At 38.2% G+C, this 20,209-nt stretch overlaps 1 protein-coding gene across 2 annotated transcripts; it reads left to right on the top strand.

Annotated features, from left to right (window-relative positions):
* The first annotated feature begins 2,392 nt into the window (after positions 1-2,392).
* Positions 2,393-20,146, top strand: LOC128734344 (uncharacterized). Of its 2 annotated transcripts, XM_053828494.1 has the most exons (7): positions 2,393-2,498; positions 2,591-2,631; positions 2,710-2,932; positions 18,585-18,826; positions 18,899-19,022; positions 19,085-19,170; positions 19,229-20,146. In XM_053828494.1, the coding sequence occupies exons 3-7, from the start codon at positions 2,914-2,916 to the stop codon at positions 19,313-19,315; spliced, it is 558 nt and encodes a 185-aa protein (XP_053684469.1). In that variant the 5' UTR covers positions 2,393-2,498; positions 2,591-2,631; positions 2,710-2,913; the 3' UTR covers positions 19,316-20,146. The 2 variants fall into 2 exon arrangements, with proteins under 2 accessions (XP_053684469.1, XP_053684468.1); XM_053828493.1 differs by having other exon boundaries at positions 2,591-2,932.
* The last annotated feature ends 63 nt before the right edge of the window (positions 20,147-20,209 follow it).

The following is a 20,209-nucleotide window of genomic DNA, read 5'->3' as shown; positions in this document are numbered from 1 at the left end:
CTACAGATGTGGTACTGGCTTTTGGTCACGGGTTTCGTGCGAAAATATTTATATTTCGTTTATTGTCGACGTTTCGAAGGGTATCCCTTCATCCTCAGTATGAAGGGAGGATGAAGGGATACCCTTCGAAACGTCGACAATAAACGAAATATAAATATTTTCGCACGAAACCCGTGACCAAAAGCCAGTACCACATCTATAACAAAACCAACGGTCGTTTTTATTATCATCGAAGACCTATTTTCTACTTAATTATTGTCTAAAATTAGAATTTGTCTTAAACTACGCGTAAGATAAAACCAGCGGAACTTAATTCTCAGTGGTCCAAAAAGCGAAATACGCGATCGTGTGGTATTGCGCCAAAACGTGAAGTTTTTCGCATATAGTGTTTTTAGGAACATTTCTTGGTATAACAAGCCCCTTCTTGTGACAGAAATCTTTGGGTGATTAATTCCCTTGAAAGTGAGATACGAAATTTATTTTCTCGTACATTCGAGATACAGGTTTGGTACTTTCGGCAAAGTTGTAGTAACTATCAATGCAAATAACTTTGTCAAAGACACCAATCTTGTATCTCTTAATCGAAATTATCTATGAAGGGTTGTTCGAGGACAAACCCTTCAAAACAGTGTTTAAACCCTGACTTATTCTGGTCAACTTTTACGTGTTCATAGTGTTCTAGTAAGTTGTTTGTCTTGCTAAAATCAACGTTTTTGTAGAACATTATTATACGCGATTTTCTGCAGTTTCGGAGATTTTGAGCTTTTTTGATGAAAAATAGTATTCCTTTGAGCTTAAATATTTCCCAAGGTGGCAAATGGTGGCAGATCCAACAACTCGTACTTAAAAGTACAACAAAAAGATGTGTTGCTTATTTTATTCCTAAAAGTTTCTAAAAGTACAATATGGGCAAAATTACACGTTTCCACACGGACCACTGTGCATTGATCGGGAACATCGCCAAAATTGTAAGCCACACTATATTATCTTAAATCTTAATTCTCTATAATAAAGCTTATTTGTACTTTAAAGCTATATACCACAATTCGGTGTTTGCTCTTAGGAGCTGGAATCACTCTACTATTCCCACAAAATGATTAAATTAAAAGGGTTACAGAAATTTTTTTATTTTTCATTACATTTTACAGAGAAGGTGCTCCAGCGTTCCCAAGCCATAGGCCCGCCAGTGTTCGAGGCTGCATGATTATGATGAAAGGCAGAGACTTTTTATGTTAGCCAAATTGAATCAAATTATCAACGCTTGTACGTAACATTCCATTTATTTTACTTTGGGTCTAAAAACTTATGAATGCGTAAAATATTTTCCACGCTTCTTTCGAAATAGTTAATAATCTCCTTTGGCAAGATGCTCGCAACGAGCCGTGTCAAGAAATGGATTCTTTGCCAAAATTGATGATGCTAATTATCCGCTACATGGCGATGACAGTATTCTATGCACTGAGTGTATGTGTAAGAAAAAAGTTACGAACAGTTAGATTCGTCACAGACCTGGAAGGTTTACAACATTTATTGTTTATTTATAACTTTACAGAAATTTTCGTTTGTCAATTTGTGGTTATTTGCCATATAGTTTTAGATTCTCTCTACTTAAGCTAGCTTTAAAACTACAGATGCAATTTTTTATTCACAGACCGATTTAATAGATTAAAATTGCCCTAACAATTAAAATTAATATTACGCATCTAACATCGATTCCTCGATTGCGATCGAAATTCCAGCGCAATAAACGCATAAAGCCTTGCTAGCACAGTGCAGTCAGTGACGACGTAGGACGTTGCTGTTGTTGCTTGTTGTCATCGCTATTGCATTCCACCGACCGGAGGGGAATCGATGGAATCGACCAACCTTACCTGCCGGCTGCACGTACTGCTGCGACTGCAAACGCGGTTGATTCGCTCTTATGAGCGCGAATCTCAGCATGCGCTGATGCGAGAAAAAATTCTCTATCCTCTATGTCCTATACGATTATCGCTCAATTCACCGTGGGAATTTAGTAGGAATAATGTTACTATTTATTGTACATTCAAAGCAATATTGTTAGGTGGGCAGGGTATGTGCTCTAATTTTGTCGAAGTCTAATCTGAGCGTATTTTTATTTGATTAAATGTGAATTCCTCTTGTATTAAAATTCGACAAAACCAACCAAAACAACTTTTCTGATACCGCAAGCATGCGCCCACCACCACCACCACCCAGTCGGACTGGTCCGCCCGTGGGCCGCCCCATCATCATCCGGTTGGATCTCCGCGGCGGCGATGCCGTTCTCTTTCCGTGCTCACACCATCATTATTATTAACATCATCGTCATCATCGTCAACGATTGCGGTGTGCGGTACATGTGAAATTCCGCTGTTGTCGCCGCCAGTAACGGAGAATCTCCCCATGGTGGCGGATGACAATCGCCAGCTGTTCGCTGAAACGCAGTATCTTGCAAGACCCCGTCGGTGCTAGTAGTTCGGTTTTACGCCTCGGAAGTGGTACCACTCTAGCTAGCTAGCGAGCGAGTTTTTTTTTAATTATTTTTTTTTTTGCGATCCCCCTGCTTTCCTTGGTTTGGTCTGTGACGCAGTGCGGAACGTGTGGAAAAAAACGGTTGCAAGAAGAGTGTGTGTAGGTGCCAGAAGGGTGCAACCTATACCCGTTTTTAGCCGAAAGTGAGATCATTCCACTGCTGCATCATCCTTTCAGGAGGTCGTGCGGCACAGTGCAACAAACGAGCCAGCAGCATTACTAATCGAGCATTCCCCTCGGGATAGGATAGGAAAGTCATCATCTGAATCGGATTGGTGTGTGGTCACAGACAGCAGGCGCCTCCTTCGATCGATCGTTGTGTCCTTTTCGGAGCAGAGCAACCCATAGCAAAAAAAACCTCGCCGACCAGTGTACGCGATAATGTTCAGCGGATTCACAGGTACGTAATAAAGTGACCAATAAACTGTGTGCATTCATTCAACGGACGGACGACAACCAACGGAATTCGGTTTCACCAGCAGCATGGGTTGAATATTGATTTTTTTCTTCACGTAATTTGCGTTCGAATTTAGCAGCTGGATTTTTCCTCGCATTTATCCAGTTTGAATTACGCATCATTTTATGTGCGGTCTTCAAGACGCGCCTGCTGCGGTTTTCTAAGCAGCGCGGAAGCGCACAACAGCCGTATAAAGTTTCAAGTGTTCACTACTAGAGTTTTAACTACATACTTTCAGTTTTTCGTTTCCGATTCTGCTTTTTACGGCGCTACAAAAATTCAAGGCTATCGGAACGTTTTGTTCAAAGGCATTTTTAAAAATAAAGTCAATTATTCATCACGCTTCGGCTGCCGCTCGCTTGGTGGCGCAGGGAGTGTTTCTACCTATGGCGTGTCTCGCTCACTAGCGCTGCTGTCACTCGAAGTGTTACACGCCACAGTTGGAACACAGTTCTCTGCGATACGGCCACGCACAGTTCAACAAAGTCAATAAAAACTAGCACTATTCGGTTATTAATTGTTTATTTATGTCTTTATTCTTCTTTGAATGCATTCCTTGCTCTCTATGACGGACAGGAGGGGCGAAGTGTAAGTATTCTATCCCCCTGCGATGGGTGTAATCAAATTAAAGCTCTCAACTCGAATAATCGAATCTAGACACGGACGTTCTTGTTGAAGGTTGCCTTCATACAGCAAGAATTCGAAAATGCGATAGACAAACTAGCGCAGCTCAACTGTGGTGACCCGTACGAATGACATCATTTCTCGCTGCTTCAGATTCCAACGCCAGAGCTTTATCTTGATCAGAACAACATACATAACTTTGGGTGTGTGGATTGTGAGCTGAATTGCACGTGCAACTGCCACGTTCTCACGGAAGGGCAAACGGACAGGCGCATTGCTTGCCGATTTACTTTGTAGGCACTGGCATATTACGTGTCCGTATTGGGTAGTAAATCGTAACTACATCGTTTGTTTGCCATTTCAATTTCAATTTGTTTTGTTTGCTTTATCGGACCAAAATTTTATTTTAAATATATATTTAGTCTAGCCAAAAAAACCGCGAATTGATTAGAGACTTGAGCGTTGGATTGTGACGCCCTGAAGATGGTATGTGTTTGCTAATCAATTGGACTGCCATCTGTGACAATGATGATCATTGCAAAAACACATTTTCTCACATGTTTTGTTGTTTTTCTTTGTTGTCTTTTCCACTTCGTCACGAGTCATTAAAAGCGCGTGCTTGTTTAGCATTTTAACTCTTGATTGTCCTGTTTATCAGAATATTTGTTGTTTTTTTTTCGATTAAGTTCTAATCCTGTTTAAACTAGTCGTGAAAAAAAACAAATGTTGTTTTGTGAACTTTCCAGTAAAGGGTTCTGTTTACCTTTCCACATACCTTTAGTTAATCGGTGAGTGCGAACATTTGTTCGCATTGGTTTGCTGCTGGATCTAAACGGTCTAATTCCTTCGAAATCACCCATTTTACGTGCTTAAAGTTCCATTGCGCTATATATAATTGGGCCAGTCGCAGAAAGCATTCTTTTCTGGCGTCTTGGAAAATGCGCAATTGCAACTAGGTAGGTAATAATGATCGAACGCAAGAGCTAAGCTTAGCTGACTAATGTTGTGCAAAAAAAAGAACCAGTCAGTCACATGGAAGTTGCGTCATAATTACGAGACAGATCACTGTAGAAGCACCGTTCCGGCATTAGCATTTAAAATAGAAAACATATTTTCTCGAATACTTTTTCTTTTAATTTGGTGTATATTTCGCGGGGCTATCTGACGCAGGAGAGTGTTTCACTGACCGAACCACAAAAAATCACGTCCCTAAGAAACATCTTATCCAGAAACTGCTGGATAGAAATTATGGTTGTTGCTAATCTTTTCATATTCTAGTTTTTCAACTAAATGATACGTTTGTCTTCAAATGAACTTTGTTTTTGATAAAATTCTCCCAAAACTTTTCATTCGATACTAAAATGGTTGAAATCGGTTTAGCGGTTCCGGAGAAAATCGGATCATTTAATTTTCACATTTTTGCATTCCATAGTGAACTACAAGGTGATACAGTCATGTTCCGATTACGACAGCCCCATGTTGAATTTAGGGCTGACAAAATGGGGAAAATGACCAAATCGATAATTTTTTTCGAAATTTTTTTAAAAATTCAAGACTTAAGATCGAGGACTTCTACTAAAAATTAAATTTTAACCCTCAATTGACCTACCAAAAGCTCAACGCAATCTAATAAACCGTGTACAGGTGTACTTACTTAGTACATCCATCCATTTTATTCAAGCTTTGCGTACTTGTTCGTTTTCTGAAATTGTTAGATCCTTATTTTGTATTTGAAGTTTGGGGTGCTCTCTCCTGAGAATCTGTATTTGAAGTTAGGGTGGTACCAAAAATCATTATCTGTGCCATGAGTTTTTGTTTAATTCATAACTTCGATTCACTGCACCGGTTTTAATCTTTTTAATGATTAATTAAAGGCATTTTAATGGACTTAAAATAAATATTGCATTGTAATCGAAATGAGCTTTTTATGAAAACATTGGATTAAAACCCACACTTGTCATGCTTCTAAATACATTGAAATATTCAAGTTTTGGTGTTTTTACGGTGTGATACCCAAAAAGATCCCAGTTTGGCCTTTCTACTATATGAAAATACAGGTATACCTCGATATAAGACAGCCTCGTTATAAAACAACCTCGATATAAGACAATTCGATATAAGACAATTTTGTTTTATATCGAAACAAATCCCTTTGACATAGCTGATAACGATACCAGAGCTGATTTTCCATTCCGAAATCGGTGCCATGAAGATGTTCATTATTTCAAAATAACCCCAAAAATAGTAAAAAACTAATAGTTCAAACAATAATAAATAGTTCAAAAACCGTAAACACATAACACAGAGCAAAACTGGCGACCGCTAATGCAAATTGTTTTTTGAAAAAACCATGTTTCGATATAAGACAATTTCGATATAAGACAACTTTTAGAAATTATAAATTGTCTTATATCGAGGTATCCCTGTATAGTATAAAGGCATAGGAATCACTCGAAAAACCGAAAATCGTAAGAAAGCCTAGCGGGACGAATGTCATATATGTCATGTGTGTGTGTGTGTGTGTGTGTGTGTGTGTGTGTGTGTGTGTGTGTGTGTGTGTGTGTGTGTGTGTGTGTGTGTGTGTGTGTGTGTGTGTGTGTGTGTGTGTGTGTGTGTGTGTGTGTGTGTGTGTGTGTGTGTGTGTGTGTGTGTGTGTGTGTGTGTGTGTGTGTGTGTGACGCTTGACTTTAGTCGTCTGTTTCTCGGAGATGGCTGAACCGATTCGTTTGCTATTACGCTTATTTGAAAGGTGTTATCACCTTGTAGATCACTATTGAATGGTTTTACGGTCCGACATTTTGTTTAAAAGTTATAAGCAAAAATGTAAAACATGATTTTCTCCGGAACCGCTCAACCGATTTCAACAATTTTAGTATCAAATGAAGGCTCTTGCTACTGCAAATTTTTTGTGGAGAGTTTTATCGCAAACAATCAAGCGGTTCAAAAGTTATGCTTAAAATTGTGCTTTTTCAAGGTGTCAATTAGTCGAACGTTTCTCAGAGATGGCTAAACCGATTTATGCGCTATTAGTCTCATTTGGTAGGTAATATAGCCTCATAGATCACTATTGATTTTTTTTTTGATTGGATGTTTAATTTGAAAGTTATGAGCAGTCGTGTACAGCATAATAAAAGTTACAATTATTTATAACGTATTTAACCAGATAATTAATCAGATTTCAATTATTTTAGTATCAAACAGGAGGCCTTAATGCTGTGAACATATCTGCTAAATATTATTAAAATTGGCCTTACCAGTCAAAAGTTATTTGAAAAACATTGATGAAATTATTTACAACTTTACTGATATGAACCAAACAGAAAAAAAACGCGATTATGTGTTCTAGCGTAAAAATGCTTAATTTTCCAGGTGGTGTGTCTTTGGAAAAGTTTATTTAAAAAATCTGGCGCAACTTTTTACACTATTAGGGTGACCGTAAATCTACCTATTAGGGTGATACAAATTTTTGTTTTTTTTTAATGCGTCCAAAAAAGTACAGTGTCTCCACAAAAGTTATAGAACACAGTAAAATAAGCAACTTTGCTGTACATAGCAACTATCCATCTCTTACTGGTTGCGAAGTGTAACGATTTTTTTTAAAATGCAGCGAAAATTAAAAAGTTGAGATATCGAAAAGCGGTTACGTCACAATTTATTTAGATAAGTAATTTTTACACGTCAAAAAAAATTCACTCAAATCGATCCTCTAAGATACTGCGAGACACGCAGAGTCGCTGAAAATATATGATTTCGAGGAGAGCGCGTTTAAACTATTGTACAGCACTGTATTCAAGTGATCCAACAGTTTTACTGTAAATTCTCAACGAGACCACGTACCGAAAAATACTATGGGCTCAACATTTCTAAAGATAAAAGCCTTCTGAAAATGCAAAACAAACAAGTTTTTCGATTTTCCAGTGAGGGTCCCCCTTCAGTTTCTGAATTCAGCTAAAGTACAACATATGACATCTTTAAGTAGGTACTCAAAATTGCAAAAGTAGCTCATTTGTTGACATATAAAGTGTCCAGGGTTACATTGGCCACAGCTGGACACATTCTAGGAACGTTCCGAATACATCCAGGAAAACGGACAGTTGCTCACTTAAACCAAACCCCAGAATGTCACCCCGCTATTAACTCAAAATAACAAATTATACAAATAAAAGGAAGACATTTTTTGATTGCTTTGGCATATTATACAAATTTATCAGTATATTACATAGACATGCATATGTATTGATGATAACTATCATAGTGTTATCAAAAAGTTGAGTTCCGAAGGCCTGTCGAATTCTAACTCAAATGACAAATGAGATGGTATAACAAAGGTTCCTTTCGCCAATAGGTGGATTAAATCGGGTTTTTTTATTTAAGAGTCGCCAAATTAAAAAAAAGTACACATTTTTTCCAGCAAGTACACAAATTTTGAATAAAATCGGAGTTTTTTTTATAGAATTACTAAATGGATACAAGGGTACCGGTGTGATCGGTGTGTGCTGGCTACGATTGTTGACTCTTGACTCAACCTGACACTTTTTTACATGATAATGTAATTTAATTTGTTTATGAAACATCAGATTAATTTACTAAAGTTTTTGAAGCGTCTTAGTAGAATACGAAACCAGGAATTAAACGATAAGAAAACTTATACATAGTAGAGTTAAATTGGATAAGTTTTTTTATTTAATTCCAGATTAATTAAACATAATCGTCGAGAGTGAGTTAAACTTCAGATATCTAGATAACAAAACGTGAAAAATAGATTTATATTGTTAGTGCATATTGAATCCTATTAATCTTGTACAGTACCATGTCGTTAATCCGAACATTTCGTCTTGTTTATCCGAGCGTGAAGAGCTTCAGAAATTGTCAAGAGATTTTATCGCAACTATTTGGTAAATATGCATGCTTTTTCCTAGGCTGTATTCATTAGATGTTATTCAGAAGGCAAAGAAAAAATTGAGTTCCTGATTAAGTGTAATGTGCAGTTGGAAGGAGAACCATATCGTTTCCGATATTTATTGGCGAAGGGAAAGAATCAAGAGTTCTATGTATAAGTTGTGGAAAATTATGTAGATAATCTGGTTTGGTAAATACATTTTTAAATACTACAGTTTCGAAGATTTTTTTCGATTGCGGGAAATGCAAGCTTTCGGATCCGGATTAACGAGTCGTTGCATTATCGAGTATAGAATTAGCGGGGGCATACTGCACAAGATTAAAGGTGCATCATTACAAGCTGCAATCACAGGCGACTGACACGGATGACATTAACCTTGCTAATTGGTTCCTTATTGATTGGTCAGATCGCTTTACTTGTCAGTTCCACGTGACCCCTAGTTTTAAAAGCAAAAAAGGGATCATTTTATGCAAAAACTCTCCCCAGGGAATCGTGTCATGTAGATTAAAAATTTGTAAAAATCATATTTAAAAGCACAAAAGTTAAACAAAATTTATAGGTTGATAAAATGAGGATAAAAAGCTGACAAAATTACTGTAGCGTAAAAGCGAACAAATCGTTTCAGCCGTCTCCGAGAAACAGACGATTAAATTCAAGCGTCACACACACATCCACCCACCCACCCACACACACACACACACACACACACACACACACACACACACACACACACACACACACACACACACACACACACATACACACACACACATACACACACACACACACACACACACACACACACACACACACACACACACACACACACACACACACACACACACACATACCAATGTCCTTTTCAGTTTCTGCTGCACTTAATTTTTCACCAGAAGAAAGAGGATGTTTTATGTGCTAGATTGGCTATGGGATGGATGAGATTGGGATGGGGGTTCAACTACTTCACTCCGAGCTGCAAAGGGTAGTACGAACAAAGCATCGAGTGTAGTTGCTTGACTGTTTTCATCATAGCTGCTGCAAATCAATTGATAACGCTGTCAAATTATTTCCGGACACAATGCACAATGGGCAAAAACGAGCTCGTAATCCCAAGAATTAGAAACCGCTGGTTTGGAATCTTACAAGATAGCTATTCTAATGTAATAAAATGCAGGAAATCGATTGGTGATGGTTTCATCCTGCGCAGACTTCGGGAAGTGGTACATTCTGCATTATTCGCCCCAAAAATCATGTTAAAAGCTTATTAAACAGTATAAAAGCTTATTTACCGCCAGTGAAATGAATTCAAATAGCTTCCAAGCGTTGTCAAAGCATCAGAAGAAACAAATCCCACTCATTCCATATTGTATGAAATGCAGGAATAGTCCATTTTGCCCAATTCACCCCTAAATACATATTAAAACCTAATTAAAGCGATTAAAACTAATTCAAAGACAGCGAAATAGACTCGAACACCAGCAGTACACTCGAAAGACATCAGGAGAGTTGAATGCCATCGATTTAGTACCGTGATGAATTCACAACCGGTCCGTTTTGCCTGATTCTCTCTTAGATATACAAAAACACGTTTATTTGCTATTGCGTAAAAAAATAGTAATTTTTCAATGATGGTGTATTTAGAAAAGTTTATCAATGAAATACAGCGTACCTTTTTAAACCACTAGGGTGATCTTATATTCATCTATTAGGGTGATGCAAACTTTTGTTTTTTTTTGAATCCGTCCAAAAAAATTTTTTTCTTCAGAAAAATTGTAGAACGCACAAAAATGAGCAACTTTGCTGAATATAGTAACTATATATCTTTTACTTGTTGCGAGATATAATGATTTGCTTAAAAAGTACACTTAAAAATCAATTCTGCACAATAACTTTGCATCCAATTTATTTATTGCTTTCAACTGTTCTCCAAAGTTATTCAGTATGATAAAATACACATTTTTTCTGAAGACTGTTTTTGCCTTTGAGTTAGTTTTAATCGCTTTAATTAGGTTATCTACGTATATGGGGGTGAATTGGATAAAAAGGACTATTCTTGCATTTCGCACAGTATGGAATGGATGGGATTGGTTTCTTCTGATGTTTTGACAACGTTTGGAAGCTATTTGAGTTCATTTCACGGGCGGCAAATAAGTTTTTATACTGTTTAATTAGCTTTTAGCGTAATTTTTGGAGAAAATAGGACAAAATGGACCACTTCCCGAAGTCTGCGCAGGATGAAACCATCACCAATTGATTTCCTGCATTTTTTTTACATTAGAATAGGTATCTTGTAAGATTCCAAACCAGCGATTTCTAATTCTTGGGACTACGAGCTCGTTTTTTGCCCATTGTGCAATGGGTGGGCTGCTGTGACTGGCGGTACATAGGTGGATTCATCATCAGTTGGATGAGTAACCGCATAAATAATCACTAAAATCAGTTCATTTTTTATTTATATTATATGTATATTATGTCCAAAAATTGGCAAATGTGGACAGTTATTTCGGTATATCATATATCATATATATCAATATCAATATCAATATATATATATATCAATATATATCAATAAAAAATGTGCTAATTGTTGGGTAATTTAGATTTAGCGATTAGTGAAACTTTCGCTAATTTGAGTTTATCGATTAGTGATTAGCGAGCTAACTTTTTCAGTTAACGATGCCCGTCACTGAGTATAACAAATGTAAAAATATTTAATTTACTTCGGATATGGGAGTTTGAGATTCCGTATTATCAAACTCCGGATGATCTGATCCTCGAATCAATCGGACCGACTTGTAGGATGATTTTTGTTTAAATAAGCGTAACCAACAAGAGGAAGGTTAGGACTAGGATAATTCTTTACTATGCAAACTGTCAGATTCTAGTATTTCATTTTCACTGCACGTATCTTATTACATATTCTGATTGAAATATGTTTTTTTTAATGAATAGTAGAAGGTGCCATAAAGCAGTTTTTTGCCTGATAAACGTTTATGACCCCTGCCCGAACGGACCGCACAGAAAGAGATAAAAAAGTTAGTGAGAGTTAGAGAGAGAAACAGAAATATACATAGTGAAAGTATTGCACTGTATGTTGGGCGCTAGAACGTTAATTTTGCTGCGATTGACTTTTTGTGGTTTGTTTTTATTGTTGGGTTTTCATGTTACACCGTCCTCCTTTTGGAGAATGATGCAACAGTGCAATTATCCTGAAAATGTTATTTCCAGCGATAGTCTTTGAAATAGACAAAGGAAATGGTAGAAGAAAGTAACATCAAAACATAGGTGATTTACAGCATCCCCAAGGCTGGATAAGACATGAAGGGATAAGTGCGGAAAATAAGATAAAGGGAGGGTCAGTGAAGCAGCACTTACTAAGTTCGTAATTCGTTCTTTTTTACCAAACTGAGAGATCCGCTATCATGGGAGCCATTCCTGTCATCGCTCCAATCTAATCTAACCTCATACCTATGCAGCCAATTCTTGAAAGCATTTAGAAAAAGACGATTACTTGAATCAATTATTTTTCTTGTCAACTGGCAGGCCAATTGCGCAACATGTACCGCAGAGAGAATCCTAACGAATTAAATGGAATCCAAAATATTACATAATTCCATTTTTGAAACAAAAGCGAAGGGAGAAAGCGTGGACATCCCGTACCAAGCTTTTGCTTTTTAATATACTAGCTGACCCGACAAACTTCGTATTGCCACAAATTAAACTGTGTTGTACATAAATCGTGAATGTCGGATGACCTTTCTCACAATCTTGAGTTTTGCAAGTTTCTGGGGAGTTCATGGGTGTTTTAATATACAAATTTTCCTCACAGTAAAGTAGAAAACAACTCCTCCCATTGCTTAGCCTGATAAAATAAAGCAGATAGCATTTAAATATTTGCCATCATTACAAACCATTTCGCCGAATATCATTTTGCGGAACACCAATTCTCCGCATAACGCGGAATATAGAATTTCGCGAAAAACCTTACGCAGGATGTACCGTTTCACGTAAAATCTTTTCGTAGAAAGTACCATTTCGCATGGGTGACCCATCTGAAGGAAAGTAATAGAGCTCAGTAGATCCAGGAAAATGCATAAACCTAGATAGAGGTGATCTCTACGGGGGACTGCCCCCCGCTGTGGCCGGTGCTTCCGACGGCAGGTCGCCGGCAACACTCGCGGCCTGTTGCCGTCTTGCGCTGAATTATCTAATGTTACTATTGACAGTTTTTGGTGGTCGTGTTATTGATTAATGTTTTATGAAAGAGTCTAAAATTTCTCGATTTCGATTAGTTTTTGAGTGACTTAAAAATTTCTGTTTTATTTGTATGATAGTCCTTATTCGGGTGCGGGGTTTCAAGCCATCATTAAAAAAAATCCTGCCTCCAAAACCCCCGACATGTCAAATTTTGTTCCATTTGCTTGATTAGTTCTCGAGTTATGAGGAAATTTGTATTTCATGTGTATGGAAGCCCCCCCTCTTAAAAGGGAGAGGGGTCATTATTCCCCTCCTAAAGAGGGGAGGGGTCTCAATTCACCATAGAAAAAAAAATTGCCTACAAAAACACCCACATGCCAAGTTTGGTTTCATTTGCTTGATTAGTTCAGAAGTTATGACGAAATTTGTATTTCATTTGTATGGGTGCCCCCTCTCTTAAAGTGGGGAGGGGTCCTAATTCATCATAGAACAAATTCTTGCCTCCTAAAATCGTCACATGCCAAATTTTGTTCCATTTGATTGATTAGTTCTCGAGTTATGCAGAAATTTGCTTTTCATTTGTATGGGAGCCCCCCCCCCCCTCTTGGTGGGGGGAGGGATCTCTAACCATCATAAGAACCTTCCCTGGCACCAAAAACCCCTGCATGCAAATTTTCACTCCGATCGGTTCAATAGTTTTCGATTCTATAAAGAACATAAAGCAGACAGAAATCCATTTTTTTAGGCATAGATTTGTATGGGAGCCCCCCTCTTAGTGTGGGGAGGGGTCTTTTGTCATCGAGAGAACCTTCCCTAGCTCCAAAAACCTCTACATGCAAATTTTCACGCCGATCGGTTCATTAGTTTTCGATTCTATAAGGAACATACGAACAGACAGACAGAAATCCTTTTTTATAGGTATAGATCTCGAGTTTTTTAAATATTGGTTTATTTCATGAGTTCATTAACTGCGCCCGCGTACAAAAGTTTATGAAGTTTTGGAATCTTTCGTTCCAGATCTATGCGATGCGATAATATTGATAGATTGATTGATAGCCAAACAATTGAATTAAAAGAAAATTTTCATATTTCTCAATGATTTTCTTTTTGCTAAAAAAAAGTTAGCGGTTTATTTAGCGGTACATAAATTTAACGGAAGCTAAGAAAAAAGCTAACGGTTTTAAAAATTAGCGAAACCGCTAACCGCTAACCAAAATGTTAGCTCAGCTAATTAGCTGTTAACGGATTAGCGGAATTGTGCCCACCTCTGCTCTGGCCAAAACATATTCCCGTGTAATTTTTTTTAATGAAATTCTGAGAACTGTCGGACCAAACCTGTATGATTTAAAAAATGCCCTTATGTAATGTATATTTCAATTCAAATTGGATTTCATAAAAATGATAACAAAACTGAGTAGTAAAGCAATATGCTCATTGCTAGTAAGCAGGATTATCCTGCTTTTTGTGCTCCAATTTTACTTCTTTGGCCGCCATGCGCCGTAAATACATAGGAGTGTGCCGTAAATCCATAACATAGAGTTTAGCAATTTGATAGATAATAATTACTTCATAAATGCCCCCTACATATTTTTTTCAAATTTTGCTTGGTTGAGATGGTACGACCAAAGAAGTAATATAGGTACCATTTTGCATTGATTGAAAAAATTATTCCAGGCTTGAATTTAAAGTCCCACGGTTCTACTGGAAATCCCGCTTATTCTAATGGGGAACTAACGGGTGGCAACTAAAATTTTGGAATTTTTTCGCTGCCTCTATATTCAACAACAAGCGAGCTCAGAGGGGTATGAGAGTATGTATGTGTTAGCTCTCTCTCTCCTCTTTTTTTTCTACGTGTCTTCCTCAGATTTGACCTCCTTGACCTAGGGGGGGTTCATGTCCTTGGGTACGAAAGTAACCCCGTTGGGTTTGTACCACTCCAGGACATCCTTTGAATAGTGGCACGAAGCTAGATTCGTAGGGCCCTCGTGTTGCTTCCACAGAGAAAGCAGACGGTTTTGTAGACACTCCTTGAGGTAGATCTGCCGGTTTACAGTTCCGGTAGTCACGAACACGCACTCCGTTTGCCATACGGGATCGCTTGCCAAATCATGTATTTCTTATTTGTTAGGAAGTAGTGAAGAAGCGTATGATGCGAAGAATGATAAAATTGGTTGAACTGGAAAATTACAACATATGAGCCAAAAATATATCGGGGAGGTGGGATTTGAATCCACAATCGTTCGGTTGGTACCCGAATGCCGAATGAATTTTTGCGTTAAGCGTCATCCGTTATATGTTGGTAGTCCAATATCCAATTTTGTTCCCCCAATTCTATCATCCCCCTTAAGTCTCATCATTCATGATGAGACAATGAGGCTTCGTCCGCATCTGGGTGTGCAGTTTCCGCGCTCGTGATTTTCCTACCGTATTTTGCCGTTTGTCACGATTTGCATTTTGTACGTATGCAGTCCCTCCCGTTCCTTGGCTCTCTGAATGAAAGACTTGGACAGATTCAACTTTTTGGTCACATCCCTGACCGAAGCATTGGGATTCTCTTTAAACATCCATTCTGACCGCATTCTCCTTCCGTTCGATGCGCAGAGTTTCGTAGTAACGTTTAATCACGCGACTCACAATCGAGTGCAAGATTCCGAGTTGTTTTACGATGTCCCGGTAAGATAGTTGAGAATTTTACAGATGCTTGCGCAAAATCAATTCGCGACGTTCGTTTTCGGGTGACGCCATTTTTTTAAATTTTCGAAAAACTGACAGCGATAAAAATACAGTGTCAACAATACACTCTAAACTGCTTCGACCCAAATTTTCAAGAGAAAATACCCAATGGGTAATTTTCTACAGCGTTTCTTCCGTGGTGCAATTTGATGTTGGACACCCTTTAATGTCACGTGGCTCAATGTATGCCTAAAACTACAGTTCACAGTTCACTTTTGCGGCTAAGCGATTCATAATAGCTCCCCACAATGTTCAGCAAAGTTGTTCAACTCTAACAGACAATTAATTTCAAATCAACGGCTTGTTCCAAAAGTTCCAGATTGGCTTGTAAACACATAACACTTAATAACTTTTTATGGGAAGGAGATAGAAGGATAATTTGTTTGACAAAGTTGTAGCTAAAGAATATTTAAGTAACTTTGCCAAAGATATAATAGGCGTATTTTTTATAGTTTCTCTCTCAGAGGGTGTTTTATAAAAAGATCTCTCAAAAATCACTTTTTCGCTCATTACTTCAAATTTAATGATTTTATTGCATCATAATGTTTTACAAAGTTGTTTCTCTTATCATAAGACACATTTTTGTAGAATAATATAGTACAGGCGGTAGTAAGATCAGGAACTGAAAACCACCTCGCACCTCCTAGCTTTGTTACCGAATTACACAAATTGATGGAGTGTTTCCAGACCATGCGGAATCGCTAGGTAGAGCCTTGGGATGGTTAGAGCTATGTTGGATGCTTTCTTCCTAGTTGCTTCACCATTTTCATAGTCCAATTTGTCCCCCCGGGCCAGCAAACTTAGAGCAAAATCAAATGGAGTTGTCCAAATTATGTACAGCTGCTGATGGGGTTGTCAGGCCCAGTAGAAGAATGTAATAAAACAAACGTGTTAATAGTATCTTTAAGTAGACAAGGCGTGAAGGGGAAAGAGCGGAAAATTGAAGCAACGCTTATTTAGAGTCTTGCAGGTCAAGTTGGAATCTACTGTTTCATCTGCGTTTAAAAATAGATCTGGTGTTCCTCAAGGTAGCAAAAAGGGCCCTTTGCTGTTCATATTATTCTTCAACGATGTAGTTAGGCTACTAGAAATCGGAAGCACACTTTTCTATGCTAGTAATTTTTAATTGTTTCTCGCCGTGCGTTCTATCGGTGATTGTCGTCGGATCCAAAGATGATTTATTCGTATTGTCCTTAGAGTTTTGCCTTATCAAGAATGTTGTCCACTACTTGGTTTGGACACACTGGAACGGTGTTGAAAAAAACACTTGGATTGAAAATTCTCAACAACAATATTGATTCGCCGCCGTTGCTTTCGAAAGTGTACATTGCTTTCGAAAGTGCACATTGCACACCGAATTCCACCGAACCACGTTTTGTTTGAGTACCAGTGCAGTGACAGTTGTTGAAGGTTGTTTGAAGAGTTGCAGAACTTTTCGAGTTTGGAGAACCTACTCGAATTTTTGTTAAAAGATTATTGAGAGCTGATGGTTTATAAAATTTGTTATATGACTTTCATCTGTCAGATGAATAAATATAAATAAATACTTTCCCCGGAGCTCTTGGAAACATAAGGTCGCAGTAGCCCTTGGGTTAAATTTTTCTTTGGTAAGCGAAAGAATGGAATGGAACGGTTTTTTATAAATAAAACCAGACTTAGAAGAAAGTATTATCTTTAGGTTTCACGATAGTGTTCATATTCTTCGTAGATGGCGTGAAAAAATACCATGAATTATTATTACAAATACTAAAACTTTCGTAGATTAGAACCACTTTTCAGTAAAAATAGGTGGTTTTTTGTTTTGTCTTAACATTGTCGGTAATACGAACCCAAGTTTCTTGGTCAAAAAAAGTCAACCACTGATAAATTGAGCGTAAATGACATAACAGAAGTTGCCAGGAGGATAAAAGTTATAGAATTACCAACTTGGATCGGCAGGACGCCAAAAGTTAGTCATTTGTGAAATTTCTCTATTTCAAACGATGTATGCCACCTGTTCCTGGGGCATGGCACTCGGTTTTGGTCGAACGAACACACTCGTGCTACCGGTTAACAAGAAGCCATGCGTCATCTTCTTTTCTGGGTCGATGGAGGCGCCTTATATGGCACCAGGAGACTTCAATGCCGCAACCGTTAATTCTATAATTCAATTCTCCTCCTTATATTTTTTAAAGATAGTCCTAAAATCTATGGCCCAATGTTCTAAAATCTGGTGAAGGTCTATTTTTGGAGACTCTTTCGGCTTTTTTAGCGCTTTGAGCTGAAAATGCTTAAAAGCCTCTGGCTACGAGTTAGCAAGTAACCATGCGTCATCTTTTTCTCTGGATCGATGGATGCGGCTTGTACATTATGAAAAACCTCAAGTCACCTGGAAGCTCCTAAAGCTGATCTAAATAGTTTCCTGAATGTGTTTTTAAATAATAATTATTGCTTGTCCTTACCCAAGGAACAAATAAACGCTTGTTTTGCACTGAATGCCATTAAAAATCTGTTTTAATGTCACCTGGGAAATAACAAATCACTTCACAGGGCTTTTTAAGCGCGATCTAATCTAAATGTAGAATATTTCTAATCAACCGAAGGAAATTAATTTATATTCCGAAGTAATTCCCAAACGTTCCAGTAAGTACATGCTACACCTAAACTTGAAACTCGTAGAAATGATTCCCAAACAATTTCCGTTGCAAATTCTATTGACGCTTAATTAACAGTGGGAAAAAATTTACTCTCGTATATTTAACTTCGCATACCGTTTGATTAGTCCGCTGACCTTGATGAATCTTTTACACCAAAGCGTGACATCATCGTGAACCATCCATCGTCTGTTACCGCCGCGCTGTCGATGTTCGCGTTCGCACGTCTCCGAGCAGTAATGGCAGCAGAGGAAATGAAACGCAGCCGCGGGTGGAGCACTAAATATGTATATGCGAGTTATTATTATTCACCTGTTTGTTTCGTTTTTTTTCTGTTCAGCTGTCATTGGTTTGGTCTGTTCCCTTGATTCCAAACTTGTTTAAATACTTCCGTTCGGAAATGTACCGGCTGGACATATGATATTTTTTGGAGACGTTTTATCTATCAATTAAACTAAGAACTTTGTTTTGTTTTTATTATTTACTAATTATAATCCCCTCTCTGCAGCCTCTCTGAAGAGCCTCGGCAGCAAGGCCGAGGGGCTCTTCGACAAGAAGAAAAAGGAAGCACAAGACATGGCTAACGAGAAAGTGCAAACCGCCCAAAGTATGGCCGAAGATCAGGCCAAAAAGACGCAGGAGGCGTTCGGCAAAACGCAACAGGAGGCCCAAGGCCTGGCCAATGCCGCCGCTAGCGAAGTCGAAGCTACTAAGCAGCAGGCAACGGCCGCTGCCGAAGGAACCGCCCAGGTAACGGAGACACTGTTTCAGTCGTTCCGTTGGATATCGAAAAACTAACTAACAATGGTTTATGTTTTGCAGGCCGCTGGAACGTTGATGGATCATGCCAAGGAGGCCGCCACGAATGCCGCCCAGCAAAGTGCACAAGTAGTCGAGAAGGCCATCGAGGATCAGATGAAGGCCGCTGAAGAGAAGGTTGATGAGGGTAAGTTCTCATACTTACCTTTCTAGGGTGAGTTTTTTATTACTAATAGTTTCACGTTTCAGGCATGAAATTGGTCAGCAATGAAGTGGACAAAAAGTTGCAAGACGCTAACAAGTATGCCGACGAAAAACGTGGTGAAATTGTGCAGGTTAGCTTAATTTCATACAAATTTTTAACATTGTTGCACAGCTAATGTTTTATTTTAGACTGTTAACGACACCGCTGCCAAGGCGCAGGATTCGGCAAGCTCCACGGCTGCCGGTCTGCTAGGAAAGCTAAACCTTGGGAAGTAAACATAACATCAACGCTGAACTAACCACACCCCCAAAAACAACCACGAATTAAGGCAAACGATTAACCTTTTCTTGACTCTCCAACGATGATATTACTGAGTAGTTGATTAGCAGCAGCCCAACAACTAGTGTAACGCCAACAAAGTCCGTTTCGGCACGACACGTGTCCGTCCAGTAGACAACTTCACTGAATACGGCTCGGTTTTCCTTAGTTCGGAACCGAGCTGCTTCTATTCAGTTCATGTCGTTTATTCGGGCAGCTTCATATATTTAACATTTTACTAGACATACCAGAAGATGATAAAAAAAAATCTGTTTCAGAAAACCATTGTTAATTATTACCACACTACTGTCAACACTGAGCCGCGCAAATCTCACAAACACAGAGAACAGAAAACTCAAACTTTTTTAACCGCTTCGCGGCGGAAGCAAGCTAAATGGCCTTATGATGCGAATCTCAAGCAAAATCGTGATGCAGAAGATAGATACAAACCAATTATTAAATGACTATTGAATACATATTTTCCGCTGATGCGCTTTGATGTTTTTTGAGAAGAAGAAAATCGTTATATAGTTCTTTACATTTACTCGAACATCCCCCCCCCTCCAAGGTCAGGGGTAATTTTCAAGCTTTGAAGAAATAAAAAATATATAAATGAAACTAGCGTGTAAGCATACGTTTGACAACAAACAAATGAAATGATGATATAACAATGAACATGAAAGCTATCTTTTGTCGATGTTTACCTTTTTTCTATTTGATAAAAAAAAACAAACAGTAGTTTTTAGCGCACAGTCAAATGCAGATGGAATACGTGAATAAATGTTACAAAAATTAGTACAGTGTTTGTTGTTCTGGACAGAAAAGCCTGTCGCCTGGATGTGAACACATGG

This window comes from Sabethes cyaneus, chromosome 2 (genome assembly GCF_943734655.1).
Source record: "Sabethes cyaneus chromosome 2, idSabCyanKW18_F2, whole genome shotgun sequence".
NCBI classification, from domain to species: domain Eukaryota; kingdom Metazoa; phylum Arthropoda; class Insecta; order Diptera; family Culicidae; genus Sabethes; species Sabethes cyaneus.
Note: the sequence above shows the minus strand (reverse complement) of the source record. Positions and strands in the feature narration are given on the sequence as shown.